The sequence below is a fragment of the Pyrus communis genome, chromosome 4, assembly GCF_041283825.1.
Source record: "Pyrus communis isolate YQ-2024b chromosome 4, ASM4128382v1, whole genome shotgun sequence".
NCBI classification, from domain to species: domain Eukaryota; kingdom Viridiplantae; phylum Streptophyta; class Magnoliopsida; order Rosales; family Rosaceae; genus Pyrus; species Pyrus communis.
The window spans coordinates 5,833,383-5,848,847 of record NC_142568.1 but is presented as its reverse complement, the minus strand read 5'-3'; the positions used below and the strand labels follow the sequence as shown (position 1 = coordinate 5,848,847).

The 15,465-nt window shown below is 37.3% G+C and overlaps 2 protein-coding genes across 5 annotated transcripts; one reads left to right on the top strand and one right to left on the bottom strand.

Annotated features, from left to right (window-relative positions):
- Window positions 1-1,580: 1,580 nt before the first annotated feature.
- LOC137722797 (E3 ubiquitin-protein ligase At1g63170-like) lies at window positions 1,581-5,326 on the top strand. Of its 4 annotated transcripts, none has more exons than XM_068461890.2 (5): window positions 1,581-2,371; window positions 2,935-3,057; window positions 3,158-3,290; window positions 4,236-4,391; window positions 4,568-5,326. In XM_068461890.2, exons 1-5 carry the CDS (start codon window positions 1,800-1,802, stop codon window positions 4,739-4,741), a joined length of 1,158 nt encoding a protein of 385 aa, XP_068317991.2. In that variant the 5' UTR covers window positions 1,581-1,799; the 3' UTR covers window positions 4,742-5,326. The 4 variants fall into 4 exon arrangements, with proteins under 4 accessions (XP_068317991.2, XP_068317993.2, XP_068317990.2 ...); XM_068461892.2 differs by having other exon boundaries at window positions 1,583-2,371; window positions 2,938-3,057; XM_068461889.2 differs by having other exon boundaries at window positions 1,593-2,371; window positions 4,233-4,391.
- A 1,280-nt stretch (window positions 5,327-6,606) lies between these two features.
- On the bottom strand, window positions 6,607-7,614 carry LOC137723573 (uncharacterized). The gene has a single exon (XM_088692410.1). The coding sequence runs from the start codon at window positions 7,419-7,421 to the stop codon at window positions 6,738-6,740; it is 684 nt and encodes a 227-aa protein (XP_088548536.1). The 5' UTR covers window positions 7,422-7,614; the 3' UTR covers window positions 6,607-6,737.
- Between the last annotated feature and the right edge of the window lie 7,851 nt (window positions 7,615-15,465).

The window sequence follows — 15,465 nt, the reverse complement described above, 5'->3', positions numbered from 1 at the left end:
CGCAGTGTTGTATTACGAAACGCAGCTGGTCATCTTCTTCACAAGGACTGCGCCTCAGCTGCTGTTATGCCTCACGACCTCGACGCCCGCCTTCCAAAGAATTAACGTAATGGCGATTTGGGTAAGTTAATTGGACTACTAATATAGAGAAAAGAAACATCAAAATCCGCAGAAAGTTGAAGATCCATATGAAACATATTTGAAATCATAAAAATTGTAAATTATCAAGTCAGTAAATAATTGTCTGAATTACAACTTTACAGCACAACTAATTAGTCTACATTATACAATTAATATTCAATCCGATCCCATGAACTCCATCAAAATCATACACCAACTTGTCCAAGAAACCTCAACCGATCACCGCTGCTCTGATCAATGCATAGTACATGCATTCAAGAGGCATCCCACCCGCCTCCCATGCTTCACACGCTTGTTTGTGCGGCAGGGAGTTAAGTGACACATGATTTTTAGCACCATTATATTTATTAGTGGATGGAATTAGATCTTCTTTAGATCTCCTCACTGGGGATCCCGAGGATCAAGTGACATCAACCGCTCATCACAAATCGTATGGCCAAAGTTTTTTTTCTTTTTTATATTTTCAACAGTAATGCAGCCTAGTTTTGCATGAAAAATATAAAAAAGAAAAAATTGTGATCATACAATTTTTGATGAATGGTTGGTATCACTTGATTTATGGGATGCCTAATGAGGAGATCTGGAGAGGATCAATTACCTAGTGGACATCAAAACATTCCGATTGAATATGATGAAGATTATGTTGGAGGTTTTTTTTTTTTTAGTTGTATCAACTTTTGCATATGCTGCACAAGGAAATGTTCTGCACTCTCTCCATGTTTGGATGGGATGTAAGTTAAGTTCTCTATTCGTTAAGAAGAGAAATATTAAGGAGACTTTAAAAAATAGAATTATTTATGGACTCTCCGTCACTTTATATTTTTGGCACAATTTTCGTGCCAATATTATAAAAACTTGTGCCCAAAACATAAGGTTGCGGAGGGTTTTGTTTTGAGAAAGTCTTATTTGCATTTTTCCATTAAGAATGCACTTATGTACCCATGAATTTACATGTGGGTGGAAGTGGAACCATTTTGGTAACTTCCTATGCTTTTACATTATGTCTCTATGAGAAATTTTGAAATGACTTGGAAATATAAAATAACCAATGAAAAATTTTAAAATTACTTAGAATAATAAAATAATAGAATTAAAATGACGAAATTTTATTTTCTTAAAGTTAATCATGGAGACGATTGTTATAATAGTGGATGGTGACAGCAGCGACAGAAAGACAACAATATTTGATGGTGGTGGCATCCATAGTGATGGTGGCAGCCACTTAATACATAAATTATGAATTTTTTCTAAATTCTCAATTTATTTTCCTCATCGAAATATTGTGTTATTTTACAAAAGAACCATTACAAAAAAAGAAAAAAAAAAAAAAGAAATAATTCGAGTTAAACTGTAAATACCAAACGAAACGTGTACGGTATGGTCAAATCAATTTTACCAAGCACTGGTCAAATAAACCAAGAAAACGGAGTTAAAATTCCAAAGCCGTGTCCGTATTCGAACGACGTTATCGTCATCGTCGGCGTTTGTCTTTTCTCCATCATCGTTCTCACCGCCAAAGAACGATCAGAGCTCCCGCTCAAAACGCACCGTTTCGGAGATCCGCATGGGTTGAGCCGATTCAACTCACCGAGTCAGGGCATTCCATTCGACGACCTCGCAAGAAACTAAACATCCCCAAATTCTGATTCGAAACCGAAATGGCCTCGCCAAACCGATCTGCGGAGAACATCGTCGACACGACGCCGTTGTTGACCAACTCGGGCTGGTCGTCTGACGATTCGAACTCGGGGCGCCAGCGATTGGTGCGCCGACAGAGCCTGCAGCAGGCCGCGCGGTTTCTTCGCCAGGCCAGCAGCCGCCGCCTCATGCGCGAGCCGTCGATGCTGGTCCGCGAGACCGCGGCAGAGCAATTGGAGGAGAGGCAGAGTGATTGGGCGTACTCCAAGCCGGTGGTGGTTCTCGACATCATCTGGAACTTCGCCTTCGTCGTCGTGGCGCTGACGGTCCTGGTTCTGAGCCGGGACGAATTGCCGAATGTGCCCCTGAGACTGTGGATCGTGGGGTACGCTGTGCAGTGCGTTGTGCATATGGTTTGTGTTTGCGTCGAGTTTCGGAGGCGGCAGTCCCGGCAGAGAAGCCGGTTTTCGGGGGTGAATTCTGCGGAGGAAGGGGTGGGGAGTGTTGGGAATTTGGGTTCTGGGTCGAGAGAGGGGGATTTGTCATCGCAGTACGTGTCGTTGGCTGATCATATGACTGAGGAGGGTACCAGGTAACAACTTTAGCTGTGCTTCGCAATTGTAATGTTTGTTCTTTTATGTGGTGTTTGTTTGTGGGTTGCTGTTAGTTGCTGCAATTTATGATTCGAATGCGCAAATGTTGCTGGAATAATGGTGATATTTTTTTTTATTTATTTATTTATTTTTTTTAATAATGTTTTTGCTGTCTTTGGCATTGTTGTTCATGCCATTTGATTCTTAGTAAAAGTTACTTTTACTTGTAGCTTGGTCCCAATCTCTTTGAAACCAATAGAGGGATCGGCATTTATGCGAAATTATGATGTAGAGTAGAGAATTAGTTAAATGAGTCTTTTTACGTTTACGGATTGCTGGTGGCACCGGTTTTCTCTCGTTTGAAGCTCTATAAATCTGAAATTTTGTATGCTACCTGTCTGTTAGAATCGGTTATTGATGATTGAACTGGTTTTGTACTGGGATTGTAGGATGCTGTTATATTTGGAGCCAGTAATGTGTGAAAAGTTAATGACATATGCTGTTATTTGTTACGTTTATCGTAATTTCATATCTTCTCATTGTTTTTGCTTGTATCTTTCAGCAGCATTGCTAAACACCTGGAATCTGCAAATACAATGTTTTCGTTTATCTGGTGGATCATTGGGTTCTATTGGGTATCGGCAGGTGGTCAATCTTTAGCAAACGCCTCCCCGCAGCTTTACTGGTTTGGGCTCTCTCTTTCTCTCTCTCACTCTCACACTCTCATCCATTTATTTGAAATCAAGGATAAACTCTTAACTATGGCAATGTGGCTTTGTCTGCAGGCTATGTATAATTTTCCTGGGTTTTGATGTGTTTTTTGTCGTTTTCTGTGTTGCGCTGGCATGCATCATTGGTATCGCGGTTTGTTGCTGTCTTCCGTGCATTATTGCACTTTTATATGCTGTCGCAGATCAGGTAGTTCTCATGCCCAGTTATCTCTCTTTTCTGTGTGTGGGGCTGTGTTGGTTTTCATGTTCATAACTATTGGTGTTTTCTATCATTACCACTCCGTAAGTTAGGTGAATATTGCTGTAGTACTGGTTTATAAGTACTAGACTAGAGGCTTGACAAATGAAAGCGGAACCTGACACGTTCTATATAATTCTGCGATAGCAAACTTTATTTACCAAATATTTGATAATAACAAAAATTAGTTGAATCTTGTTAATGTGAACAGAAATTTCGATGTATTAAGATTTTTAGTTGGAGAATTTGGACTCTAAAATGGGACCCAATTGTATGGGCTTGCTTCCGGTTTAGCATAACTTTATGTGGGGTGGGTTGGAAAGTTCAGTTCTGATGTTTTCTATAGAAGAAAGTTTGTGGATAGCCTTTATCAGCTCAAAATAACGGGCAAGTTCCCGTGTTGGTAAAACAGTTTGCACTAAATTAAACCATTCCTTTCTTTCATTAACTGTTAACTTTCATCACCTTAGAAATTATCGGGTATATCCTTCTTAGAATTTGATACTAATCATAGATGGTTGAATTTCTTGGTGTCTCCGTGAAGCACCCTATGTAACTATTAAGATTCATAGATCTCTTCTTTCTATTGATATATGAGGTTTACCAAACTTGATGCATAGTAGTTTCTCTTGGAGCACTTTGGGGATGAAAGATTTATTAATATTATACTAATTTGTTTCATTTATTAAATTTTCTGGCTCTCTTTTAGTTGCATCAAATTTATTGGGCCTGACAAAAATTTGATGGGAATGTGCTTGATTTTTGTCTTAACTAAAACTTGGAAGTAATTTGAATTATTAATTTACTGAAGTATAGCTGTTAGCTCTTAGCATTAATATCAATGGCATTCTTCTTGTCCCCGTATTATGTTTGTGTGACCTGCTATTGAAGCAGGATGGAGCATCTAAGGAAGACATCGAACAGCTTCCAAAATTCAAATTCAGAAAAGTTGGTAATGAGAAAGTTGCCGGCGATGGACAAGGTGGAGGAGTAATGACTGAATGTGGTACAGATTCACCCATTGAACATGTTCTTTCTCAGGAGGATGCGGTAAGTTGCTCTTGATTTTTGACTTATAGTCTTGTTTACTCTCTTGCGTTCTTTTAGCAACGAGGATTTTGTCTACGTCAGCTGTCATAAAGTTGGTTTTGTTTTGTATTCGTGTCACAAATGGACTGTTCAAAAAATTCTTCTCACATCAGTTAGATGATCATTGCAATTTACAGGAGTGCTGCATCTGCCTTTCTTCTTATGACGACGGAGTGGAACTGAGGCAACTTCCTTGTGGCCACCATTTTCACTGTTCCTGCATTGACAAGTGGCTTTTTATCAACGCAACCTGTCCTCTCTGCAAGTACAATATCTTGAAGAGTAGCAGCCAGGATCAAGGGGAGGTTTAAAATTCTTCTCATCATAGACTTATGCTTGGGCACGCTGCAGAATTACATACAAATTCGTGCTCGAGACTTAAGTGTAATCATATGCAAAGCTTGGCACTGAACTCAAAAGCAGGCTTTAGACGTCCTGCTGGAGGGTAAACAAATGCAAACTTCGCCCTCGACAAACTGCAGGTCTTCTATATTGTCATTGTTGATGTTGTTTGCTGTTGTAGAGTAGGCATGGCAGTTGTCATTGATCTTGTCGGCGTAGTAGTGACTGACAACAGCACATCGTTTTCGTTGTTGCCCTGGCGTTCTTAAGGTGCCTTCTGTACATGGGTGTTGCCAGGGCATTTACACGGTAAATTATATATATATATATATATAAACAAACTGCTTTCGAAAGAAAGTTCACTTGATTGTGTAGAAATGTGTTATCACAAGTTAGTAAGATTATTTACTGACCGGACCATTCCATGTGCTTGCAAATTACAGTCGTGCACATCAAGGTCGTAACAAGGCATAAATCCCAATGTCTACTTTTGTATGGCACTTAAAAAGGGCTGCTATATCAGAACACGGAATAATTTTTTGGTGTGATCGTAACTACTGTAGTGTTGTTACTCAGTTTGTTTATATTGCAACACGTAACACGCGTTCGTATAAACCAAGTTTTGTTGAGTAACGATACGAAGAAAATGATCACAAGTCAATTGTTTATGAAATATACTTGACCTGAACAAAGACGTATCCCTTTATTCTTTTGCCTCTCGTCACGTAGGAATAGACCGAAATTGACGAGAGGCGAAATAACACGGGGATATTTTCGGAACCTGCCCTGTTCCATTGTTTATAGAATTTCTGGACCCGCCCCGACTGGGGGTCCAGCCAGTTTGTCCACCCCTAAATATGGTTGCGAGTTAGATGCCCTATCACAATCAAATCAATTAAACAAAATGATAGGATTGGGGGATTGAAATGATCGTAAGTTAAACCCACCAATCTCTAAAGTTGTCATGGATCTTATCCAATGAGGAAAGATAAAGGGTGGTGCTATTTTCATACTTTTTTTTTTATTTTCTATACACTTTTGTTAATTTTTGTCAGTTTGTTCAATACTATGAGCAAAATTAAGAGGTGTATATAAGAAGTAAAAATGAGTATGGATTGCACCACCCAAGATGAATTGTCAATGTAGTGAAAGTCAATTGATTGGATTTGACGAGCTTTTAGTCTTTACATTTGGAAATACTAGACAACTAGTGGCTGTTTTTGTTTTTCTAACGTCTCAACCACTACTACTTAGTAGAAAGAAAATTGCAAGAAAGTTCTCCTCACTCTCGTCATTGATTTGATTCAAGTATCAATCTTTTCACGACATTGGGCATTTTGATGTGTACCTCTAGCTTCTCCACCAGGAAAAAACACAACATTATATTTGTTTGTCGAAAGTGAGATTCTTTTTAATATAAAAATATTGGAAAAACGAGAAATCAAATATAGAATCTCGATTTAGCGTAATATTCTAGAGTAATAAGCTAGCTCAAGGAAGGGAATCCTTACGCTATAACCTAAGAAATACTGTGGAAATATGAATTTTATATAGAGCTCTCAAAATAGATTTAGTACTCTAATATTTTTATTGCATGCTCCTTTTGATTTTTCCAAAATTTCATTTCAAGTGAAACTAAATTTATACCAAATCAATTTACACTTGCTAAACATAGGAATGCATTTTTTCAAAACATTTGAAATAAACAACATTGTTTTATCAACTAGCTTGTCATCCAAGTTCAAATCTTCATTTCTCGTTGTTAGAAAAAAGAAAAAAAGAAAAGATTTTACATGAACTTATAAATAAATTAAGCTCATCATATTTTTCGTCGTTTCCAAACAAGGTAATAATAATTTCTCATCTCATCTCCAGAAAGTAGACATAAAAGTTACATTCCCAAAAAACCTAACAACTAAACGCGACCAAAGTAAAGACGTGTTGGTTTCATCCAAGTGTGTGGTTTTAGTGCAAATTATTGACATGGTCCCAGCCATCTGCCTCTTTACAACCGAAACCCATGTGACCTCTCCGACCTTGACGACTCACAGGGCACTCACCCAAGGGTGGCAGTAGGGTTGTGACCGGCGTACCAATGACTGTGCCACACATACCAAAAGCCGGTGCAGTCATTGAGTTTAAAGGCTGGTGATCGTTGACCGGACCCAAATTCTCCAACTTCACAGAAAGGTTCACAATCCCATTAGTCCTGGAACCGTCCCTAGCCCGTAGCCGGTAACTCAAGAACCGTGCCGAACTAGCCGGCGGGAACCCAATATCATTGGCCGGGATTTGGCACCAACCCAGCTGAACCCGGCCCATTATGAGCCTCTTGGTGAAGAGCTGGAGACATATGCAAGAATACCTGTTGTTGAAGAAAGTCGTATCAATAGGGACATGAAATTTGTCTCCCCACGTAGGGTTGACGCCTCCTTGATCATCCACCCTTGTTTTGTACACGTGGAGGGTGCGATCACCGTTGGTTTTGGGTGTGCATGGCGGAGCAATAGTGGGCTGAAGAGTGGTGAGGGTGATGAAGGGTCTGATTTTGTTGGAGAATAGAGAGGGAGATGAGGTCTTCAGACCTTGGGCTGATAGCACTGTGATCTCCATCTTCATCAGTGACTGGTGGTTGTGCTGCTTCAACATGGTGACATATACATACACAATATATAAATATATATATGTTATATATATTGAGATCTTATATATATTGGACTTGGAGGGTGTCTATAAATAATATATGGGTGTGTGTGTAGCAAGCTTTATATATTTATTTGATAAGGGAGGTGGATAAATATTTAAGAGGAGAGAATTATTGGGAGCTTCAAGGCTTCTTACAGTGCAGTTTCCTTGTGGGGGAAATAGATATGGAAATTTAAGGCATGTGCAGCAATGTATGACTCAGACTTGCTCACACTGAGGAAAGCAAAACAATGGAACTTTCCCGCTTGTCAAGTCAACTTGAGTGAGAGGTTTTTGTGCTTGTTTTGATGTTTTCATCCTATACACACGCGGTCAATAGCGAAAGTGTCCTAATCGTTGTTTTTACGTCTCTCAATCATAACATAAGAGTACATTTCCAATCTTAGTAAATATAATAAATAAGACGCCACTTAATAATACAATCTAGCTAGTAGTATTTCTTTCTTTTTGTAAGTAAGATGTATTAAATTCGATTCTTATAGAGGACCAATTGAATCTTTTTTAGGTCTTCGAATGGTAAAATGCTCTTTCAAGTAGCATCATCTCAAATCTTGACCTCTCCTCTATTTCTTCCCTCAAGAGGTTCTTATTCCATGCCTTTGTTTGCCCGGCCTTACCAAACCTCCTGACATTCCACTCCAAGCACCAAACACTATCACTCTAATATCGAAAACTTGAATCAGATACACTACTAAGGCAATCTCCAACTATGGAGGGCCACATAGGCCTAAAAAATATAATTTTTTAAGGAATAGTAACAAACTAATTTTTTCCGTCTTTAACCATATTGGCTAAATATTACTCTCTTTGTATTTTTATTACTTTTTAGCATGCCCAATTACCTTTTCACCATGTCATTAACTAAAAAGCTCAAAAAGAAATGCCTAAGGCCATCTCCAATGGAAGGATGGCCAAATGGTTTCCTCTAGCCCTGTAGTTTTGCAAGAAATTATATTTTAATGAACAGTGTCAGACCATATTTTATACCATCTTCAACCGAGGGGGCCAAAGGGCCATAGGCTAAACATAATTTATTATTTCAATTGAATTAATATGGTTACTTAAATTAAACTACCATATTAAAAATTAAACTACCATATTAAAATAAGGTTTTCGAACATATTTTGAGTGGCACTTGTCGCCAAATGAATAAGTCTCCGGATTTCTTATCTTTATACAATCTTAATAATTTTTTTGGATAGGATTTCGAGTAACACGTGTCGCTAACGTGAGTAACTCTCTAGATTTCTTATCTTTATGTAATCTCAATAATTTTTCGGATAGGATTTCGAGTGCCACATGTCACTAAAGTGAGTAACTCTCCAGATTTCTTATCTTTATATAATATGAATAATTTTTCAAATATGATTTCGAGTACCATGTGTCGAGATGTAATTGGTTGTGCAAATTTTAGATAGGATTCTTATATAAGTGGCATTTCTCATCTTCAGCTTCTAATGTTAATAAATTGGCTGGATATTGGGGCAGAATTCACACACCTTCATTTTTGCCCTCTCAAATATCTTTTTCAATTCAAGTTTGCAATGAATTCCAACTTTGGATCCTCTTCGTATTCCAACCAGGGGTCCTCATCCAATTCTAAATTGGAAGATAAATGGGCACAAATGAGACGAGAATATGAGGAGTCCAATGAAGAAGATGAAGCATGGTGTAACACAACATATATGGCAGCAATGGCTGAGGTCATGGTGTGTGAGGAAACTGAAGAACAACCTTAATGGGATGACTCTATTATTGGTCACTCTTACAAACCACAAAATAAAGAGATGGCGCATGAGACTCTGATGAATAACTACTTCAACTCCAACTCAGTGTACACAGAAAAAGATTTCAGACGTCGCTTTTGGATGAGGTGTCATGTCTTTGAGTGTTTACTTCATGATGTCCAACATATCAATCCATACTTTCGACAGAAGATGGATATAGCAGGCGGCCCTGGTTTCTCACTTCATCAAAAGGTTACTATTGCACTTCGAATGCTGGCCTATGCCTCCCCAGCTGATGAGATGGATAATATATATGGTATATTTGAGTCTACATGCCTTGATAATCTTGCTGAATTCTGTCACACATTTGTTCAAATTTACAAAGAGGATACCTCCGTGAACCAAATCAAGCATATCTGGCTCAGCTTATTTGCAAAGCTGAAGACTGTAGCTTTCCAGGCATGATAAGGTCATTAAATTGCATGCATTGGCAGTGGAAGAACTATCCCACCGGATGGCAATGAGGATTTAGCGAAAGATCTAGAAAGCCAACTATTGTGTTAGAGGCAGTTGCCTCGTTTGACACATGGATCTAGCATGCTTTCTTTGGAGTCCCAGGATCCCAAAATGACATTACAATACTCAGGCGTTCACCCCTCTTTAATAACCTAACGGAGGGTAAATCACCTCAACTTGACTACTACATCAATGAGCGTCAATACAATATGGGGTATTACTTGGCAGTTGTCATTTACCCAAAGTGGGTGACACTGATCCAAGCAATTGCAAACCCGTGGATGATGCACCAAGAAGCATACCAGAAATATATTGAGAGAGCTTCAGTATTCTACAAGCATGGTGGAAGATCATTAAGGAACTAGCAAGAGGGTGAAGTCAAGATAAATTGAACTCCATCATGATGTCGTGCTTCATATTACACAACATGATTGTGGAGGATGAGTGAGATGGCTATATTGATGGAGAGTTTGATGACGACCAAGATACTCTAAATGGGTCAATGAGGGCTCGTGTGAAAATATATGATGGGCCTAATTTGCTTTTGGATCCAAGAACTGGTAATATCTCTTTAAATGAGTACATGAGACGCCATGGGATGATACATTCGCGTGCCATATTCAAGTACCTAGAACAGGATCTTGTTGCACATCTTTGGGCCAAAAGAACCATGGAGTAGGCGTTTAAGTTTTATGTTGTTAAATGTTTTGTTTAATGTTGTTTAAGTTTGAATAACTCCCCTAAGTAATATTAGGGTGGAGATTGTGTTGTTTAATGTTGTTTAAGTTTCATGTTGTTTGATGTTGTTTAATTTAAAGAGTACAACAATTTAAATTTAAAAACTACAACTTAAATATTAAAGACTACAACAACTTCATTTTAAAGACTATAATCGTCATCTTCATCCACCATTGTAGGAGTATAGTTGGATATAAACAACTCCCGTTGGGCCATAATTTCCCTCTTTTTCCTATCAAAACATGCCTTACTCATTGGAGTGTACTCCGAAGTGTTCCTTTGCATGTTCCTATTAGCCATCTCTTCTTGTATTTGTTTTGCCCGTTCTTCGTGCCTATGCTTCCTTTCTTCCGTGGCAAATGCATTTTGCTCCACCATTAATCGCAATGAAGGCGTCATTTCCTCTCAAAAGGCTAAATCATTCTTTGCCTTGCCATTTTCCTTCAATTTTTGGGCCTTGTTTTGTCCCATAGGCCTAGGTATGGAAGATTCATCCGGAGACGGATTTTCTACCCTTATTTCTTGAATGATAGGAGATCCTTGTTCATCCCCAATTGCATTTGAGGAAACATTTCTGAACACCAGAGTAGGACCAAATCTTTCTTGAGGTGGATCTTGAAATAACACCCACCCCTTACAAATTTTCCAACAACCGTGACAACTAAAGGGTTTTTTCATGTCATCCATATACAATTCCTCCGCTTGGTGTATCTAGAAAATATAATTACAAAAATTAAACGAAATGAATTTATGAAATTAAATGTAATATAATTAAATATTTAAAATAACTTGTGAAAACACTTACTTGGTTGTAATAATTGGCTCCGCTTTCATGTCTGCTTTGGGTGTTTAACACTGCTTGGTGCCATTTATTCAAACTTGGTTGAAGATGTTTTTTCCATCTTGAAGAACAACTTTCATGGTTTCGGGGATTCGGTGGAGTGGTGACTTCGTAGAACTCATAGTACTTTTTGGACGTACGAGTCCAAACACCTTCACTTGTTTGAGAACTCCCCTTGACACTATCTTTTGAGACCCATCTATAAGCCTTGCAAAGATCTTCATATTCTTTTCGGGTCCAAGCCCTTCCTTTCATTGCAGATGTGGAAATTTGAGAATTATTGAAAAAATTGAAGGAAATATTATTGGAAGAGGTAAAAGAATAGAATATGAAGAATTGAAGTAAAATGAGGTAAGATAGTATGAATGGTGAAAATTATGTGAGAAATGGTGTAGAAATGGCTTAAGTATTTATAGGAAAAAAATTTGTCTGAAAAAAAAAAAAAAAAAAATCAAATGCAACAGTAACATGGTGTCAGTATGACGTCAGCTAGCCATTGCTAGCTGGCATCATGTTGATGCCAAGTTACCATTGCATTTGAATTGTTGGGCTGGGAGAGGGCTGACTGGTAGGCTAGATGAGGCCAGCCTGCTGGCTTGATTTCAGTTTTTTGGCCCGGTGGGGCCCACAAGCTCTTTGGCCTAGCCCTCGGTTGGAGACCATTTTTGTATCATTTCAAGCTATTTTTAGCCCTATGGCCCTTTGGTCTAGCCCTCGGTTGGAGACCATTTTCGTGTCATTTCGAGCTATTTTTAGCCCTATGGCTCTTTGGCCGGGTCAGTTGGAGATGGCCTAAGTGCTTAGGGGTGACACTTTTTAGGCCTTTTGGGGGTTGATTTAAGCCCCGAGTACGCCCATTTGTAAATGCTCTTTGGTTGGAGATTATTTTGTTCAATTTCAAGGCTAATATTGACCAAATACCCTTTGATTGGAGATGGTCTAATTAACATCCCAAACACACAATATCACTACAAGCATAGCACAGACGTCTCTAGCAGCAGTTGGTGCATTCATGCACTCACGAAAAATAAGTCAAGGGCTTAGCCCTAGTTTGGTATTAAGGTGATTCTGAAAAAAAGTGGCTATCAAAAAAAGCTGGAAGCTTTTTTATGTTTGGTAAAGATTCAACTTCAGTTTTTTTTTTCACAATTTTGGGTGAAAAAAAGCAAAAAACACAAAGCTGCAAAACCCAGCTTTGAAAAACCAGCTTTTTTTCACATATGTTTTACATAAAAGTTTATCAAACACTATAATACTGTTTTTATTTTTTCAAAAGCACTTTTACAAAAAAGTTTACCAAATACTCTGCTGCTTTATTTCACATTTGCTTATTCTCACAGCACAACAGAATCAATTTTTTTTCAAAGCACAACAATACCAAACCAGCCCTTAGTCAATACTTCAAAACTCCTGACTCATAGACTCAGATACATATATGAATATTAATTACGAATAATCTTTTTCTTTTCTTTTGATTTGTTTTTCCACAAAGTTGTCGAGCAGCATACGGCGGGGTGTGAAAGTCGTTTTGTCATACACATTATTCCTGTTGTTTTAATTAATTAGTGGTTACAGATAGCTCGCCGTCTCTGGTCTGCTGAGATGAGCATTTTTCCATGCAAATTAATTTGCAACGCAATTGCATGGTGGGAACTGGGAAGGTTTATCAGTCTGCAGAAAAATCAATAGAGAATTTGTTATAGATTCAAAAGTTATAATAATTGTTGGAAGTTGTACAAGTGTTACTTATTTGATCCAAGTCTTTTAACGAATCCACTTAGTTTCATAAATTAGGTCGTGCACGAAAATTACATGCTAAATTGTAGAAGTTAGTGGTCGGCACAAATATACAAATAACAAGACACGTCAGAAAGCAACTCTTATAAATATTATATATGAGGATCGATGAGTCAATTTCACATTATATATTTTACTTTATTTTTAATATGTTTTGGTTAATATTTTGGAAGAATTTTGATACTTTGAATTATATTTTCAATATAGGGCTTTCGACTTCTTCTGGAGCAAAACATGGTCAAGTGGACGAATTTTGGAGTAATTCTAGTTGGAGGATGATAGTGAGTCACTTAGCTTGATCGTATCAAAATATCATATTTTTCTACCCAACGGTTATTTTCTGGTGATAAAATAAAGGAGCAATATGCAGTGCTGAAATAGTGACATTTTGGGCTTGAATTGCATTTTTGGAGTCCAAGATGACCTCAAATGGATTTGTGGCCTTCTGGAGATGTGTTCAGAACATCATGATCTTCAAAATAACCTATTATGGGCAGGATTTAGAGGATATTTGAGGCTAAAACGTGGCTGGACATTTTATGTGCAGTTTCTCCTAGTTTAATTTGGACTTTATGTTTTAATATATTTTATTATTAGTTAGCTTCCTAGTGGAAATAAGAGACTTGGTTCCTAGGGTTTGTGTGGCTGGCTTTGAGGGAGATATTTAAGGTTTTAGTCAGCCCTAGTTTGGGACTACGCTTTCTTTTATGCTACTTTGGAGACAAAGAGTGATTGCCAGGGTTCTTGGGGATTTTCTACTTTAAGGTGTTTTCAATCATTTTCTTAATAATATAATATTTTCTATGATTTTAATTATGAATATGCGTAACTGATTCCTTTTGCTAGGGTGAAGCCTTGAGCCTTAGCATGAATATGTAATATTTATTTAATTAATTATGATTGATTGCATGCATACTTTGAATTATTGATTACTGTGATTAAAACTATCTAATTGTCTTAATGCCTGATCACCATTAGGATATTTAGAAAATTAATTTGATGTAATTTTGGTCAGAATGTTCCCTGAAATTGATGATGGCTTCTTGTGATTAATAATTGTAATTTCACTTAAGATGAACACCACGTCTTAAGGGTTGCATGGTTTTTCAAAGGGTTTTCATAAAGCATAATAAGTCTCTCATGTTCAGATTTGATCTGAACGTCCAGATGGGTTGCATGTTAGATATACGTTCTATGTTGGAGGTTCCAAGTAGAATATAAATTAGGAAAACCCAACCTTCAAAGTGGCATGTGTAGTTCATAAATAATTGGTAAAAATACATAGGATTGCTAGGTGATGGTGGAACCTAGTGCTTTTATAAATTGGTATTTAAAACTCTTTTCGTTTGTCATATTTGTTTTTAATTAAAGTTCGTTTTTAATATTACTCAAGTCTAAAATCTCTTTTCTCAACTTTTAATTTTAAGTATTGAGTTAGGTTTTTTTTTTTATATAAATTATCCAAATAGTCTTTGAGAAGAACGACCTTGCATGAGCATCTATACTGCAACACCCTTATATTCTTGCAAGTATTTCATGTGTTTTTATCCCTACTTTTGTAGATGGTAAAAATCATATCAAGGATCCTTTTCGGATTTGCATATTCTATTTGTTTATCGTATATTGTACGGTCAGTTTTCGTTATTTATTGTTTGTGTTTAATTTTAAATTAAAAATATCAAAATGATTTATAATCGCATGATATACGATAAACAGATAAAATGTAATTTTTTTTCTAAGATTCTCAAAAAAGAGATTCTGGATGGAATCCAAATCCAAATTTTACTAAATTTTTCTTGGTTCCAAATAAAAATAAAATAAATAACAACAGAAGTTCACTAGGAAAAGCTCTAGATTGGTCCGAGTTGCAGCATTTGTAGGAAACGTTCACACATGACGTGCTCGATAGAATGTGCTGACTTTAAAGAACAAATCCTGTTTGAGTCATAATTTTCCCACGATCGTGGTAGACTCGGTGTCATTCGAAGGCTGAGGCTATCTCTATTGAATGTATGGCATTTCAGGTGTGTCACTGTTGGCCGTACCAACATACTTGGTTAATCTATTTGTTTGTTTTAGTTGTGCTTGCTAACACAAGTGGCAAGTGCGTGTGTCGCGTAGCTGTATAAACTCGAAGGATCTGACTGTCGAATTCTTTAAAGAACGCAGAAAAACAACGCAAAATTTATAGAAATTGAAATAAAGAACAATACTAAATGAAATGTAACTTCTAGAAGAAACATTCAACAATTAGAAGAAACATTAATGCATCACGGTTCCACCTACATACAACCATGCAGTTTCACTATTTTGATTACTTTTTAAACTCAACTGAGATACAAACAATGAGTGGCAGTCAAGTTTTCTC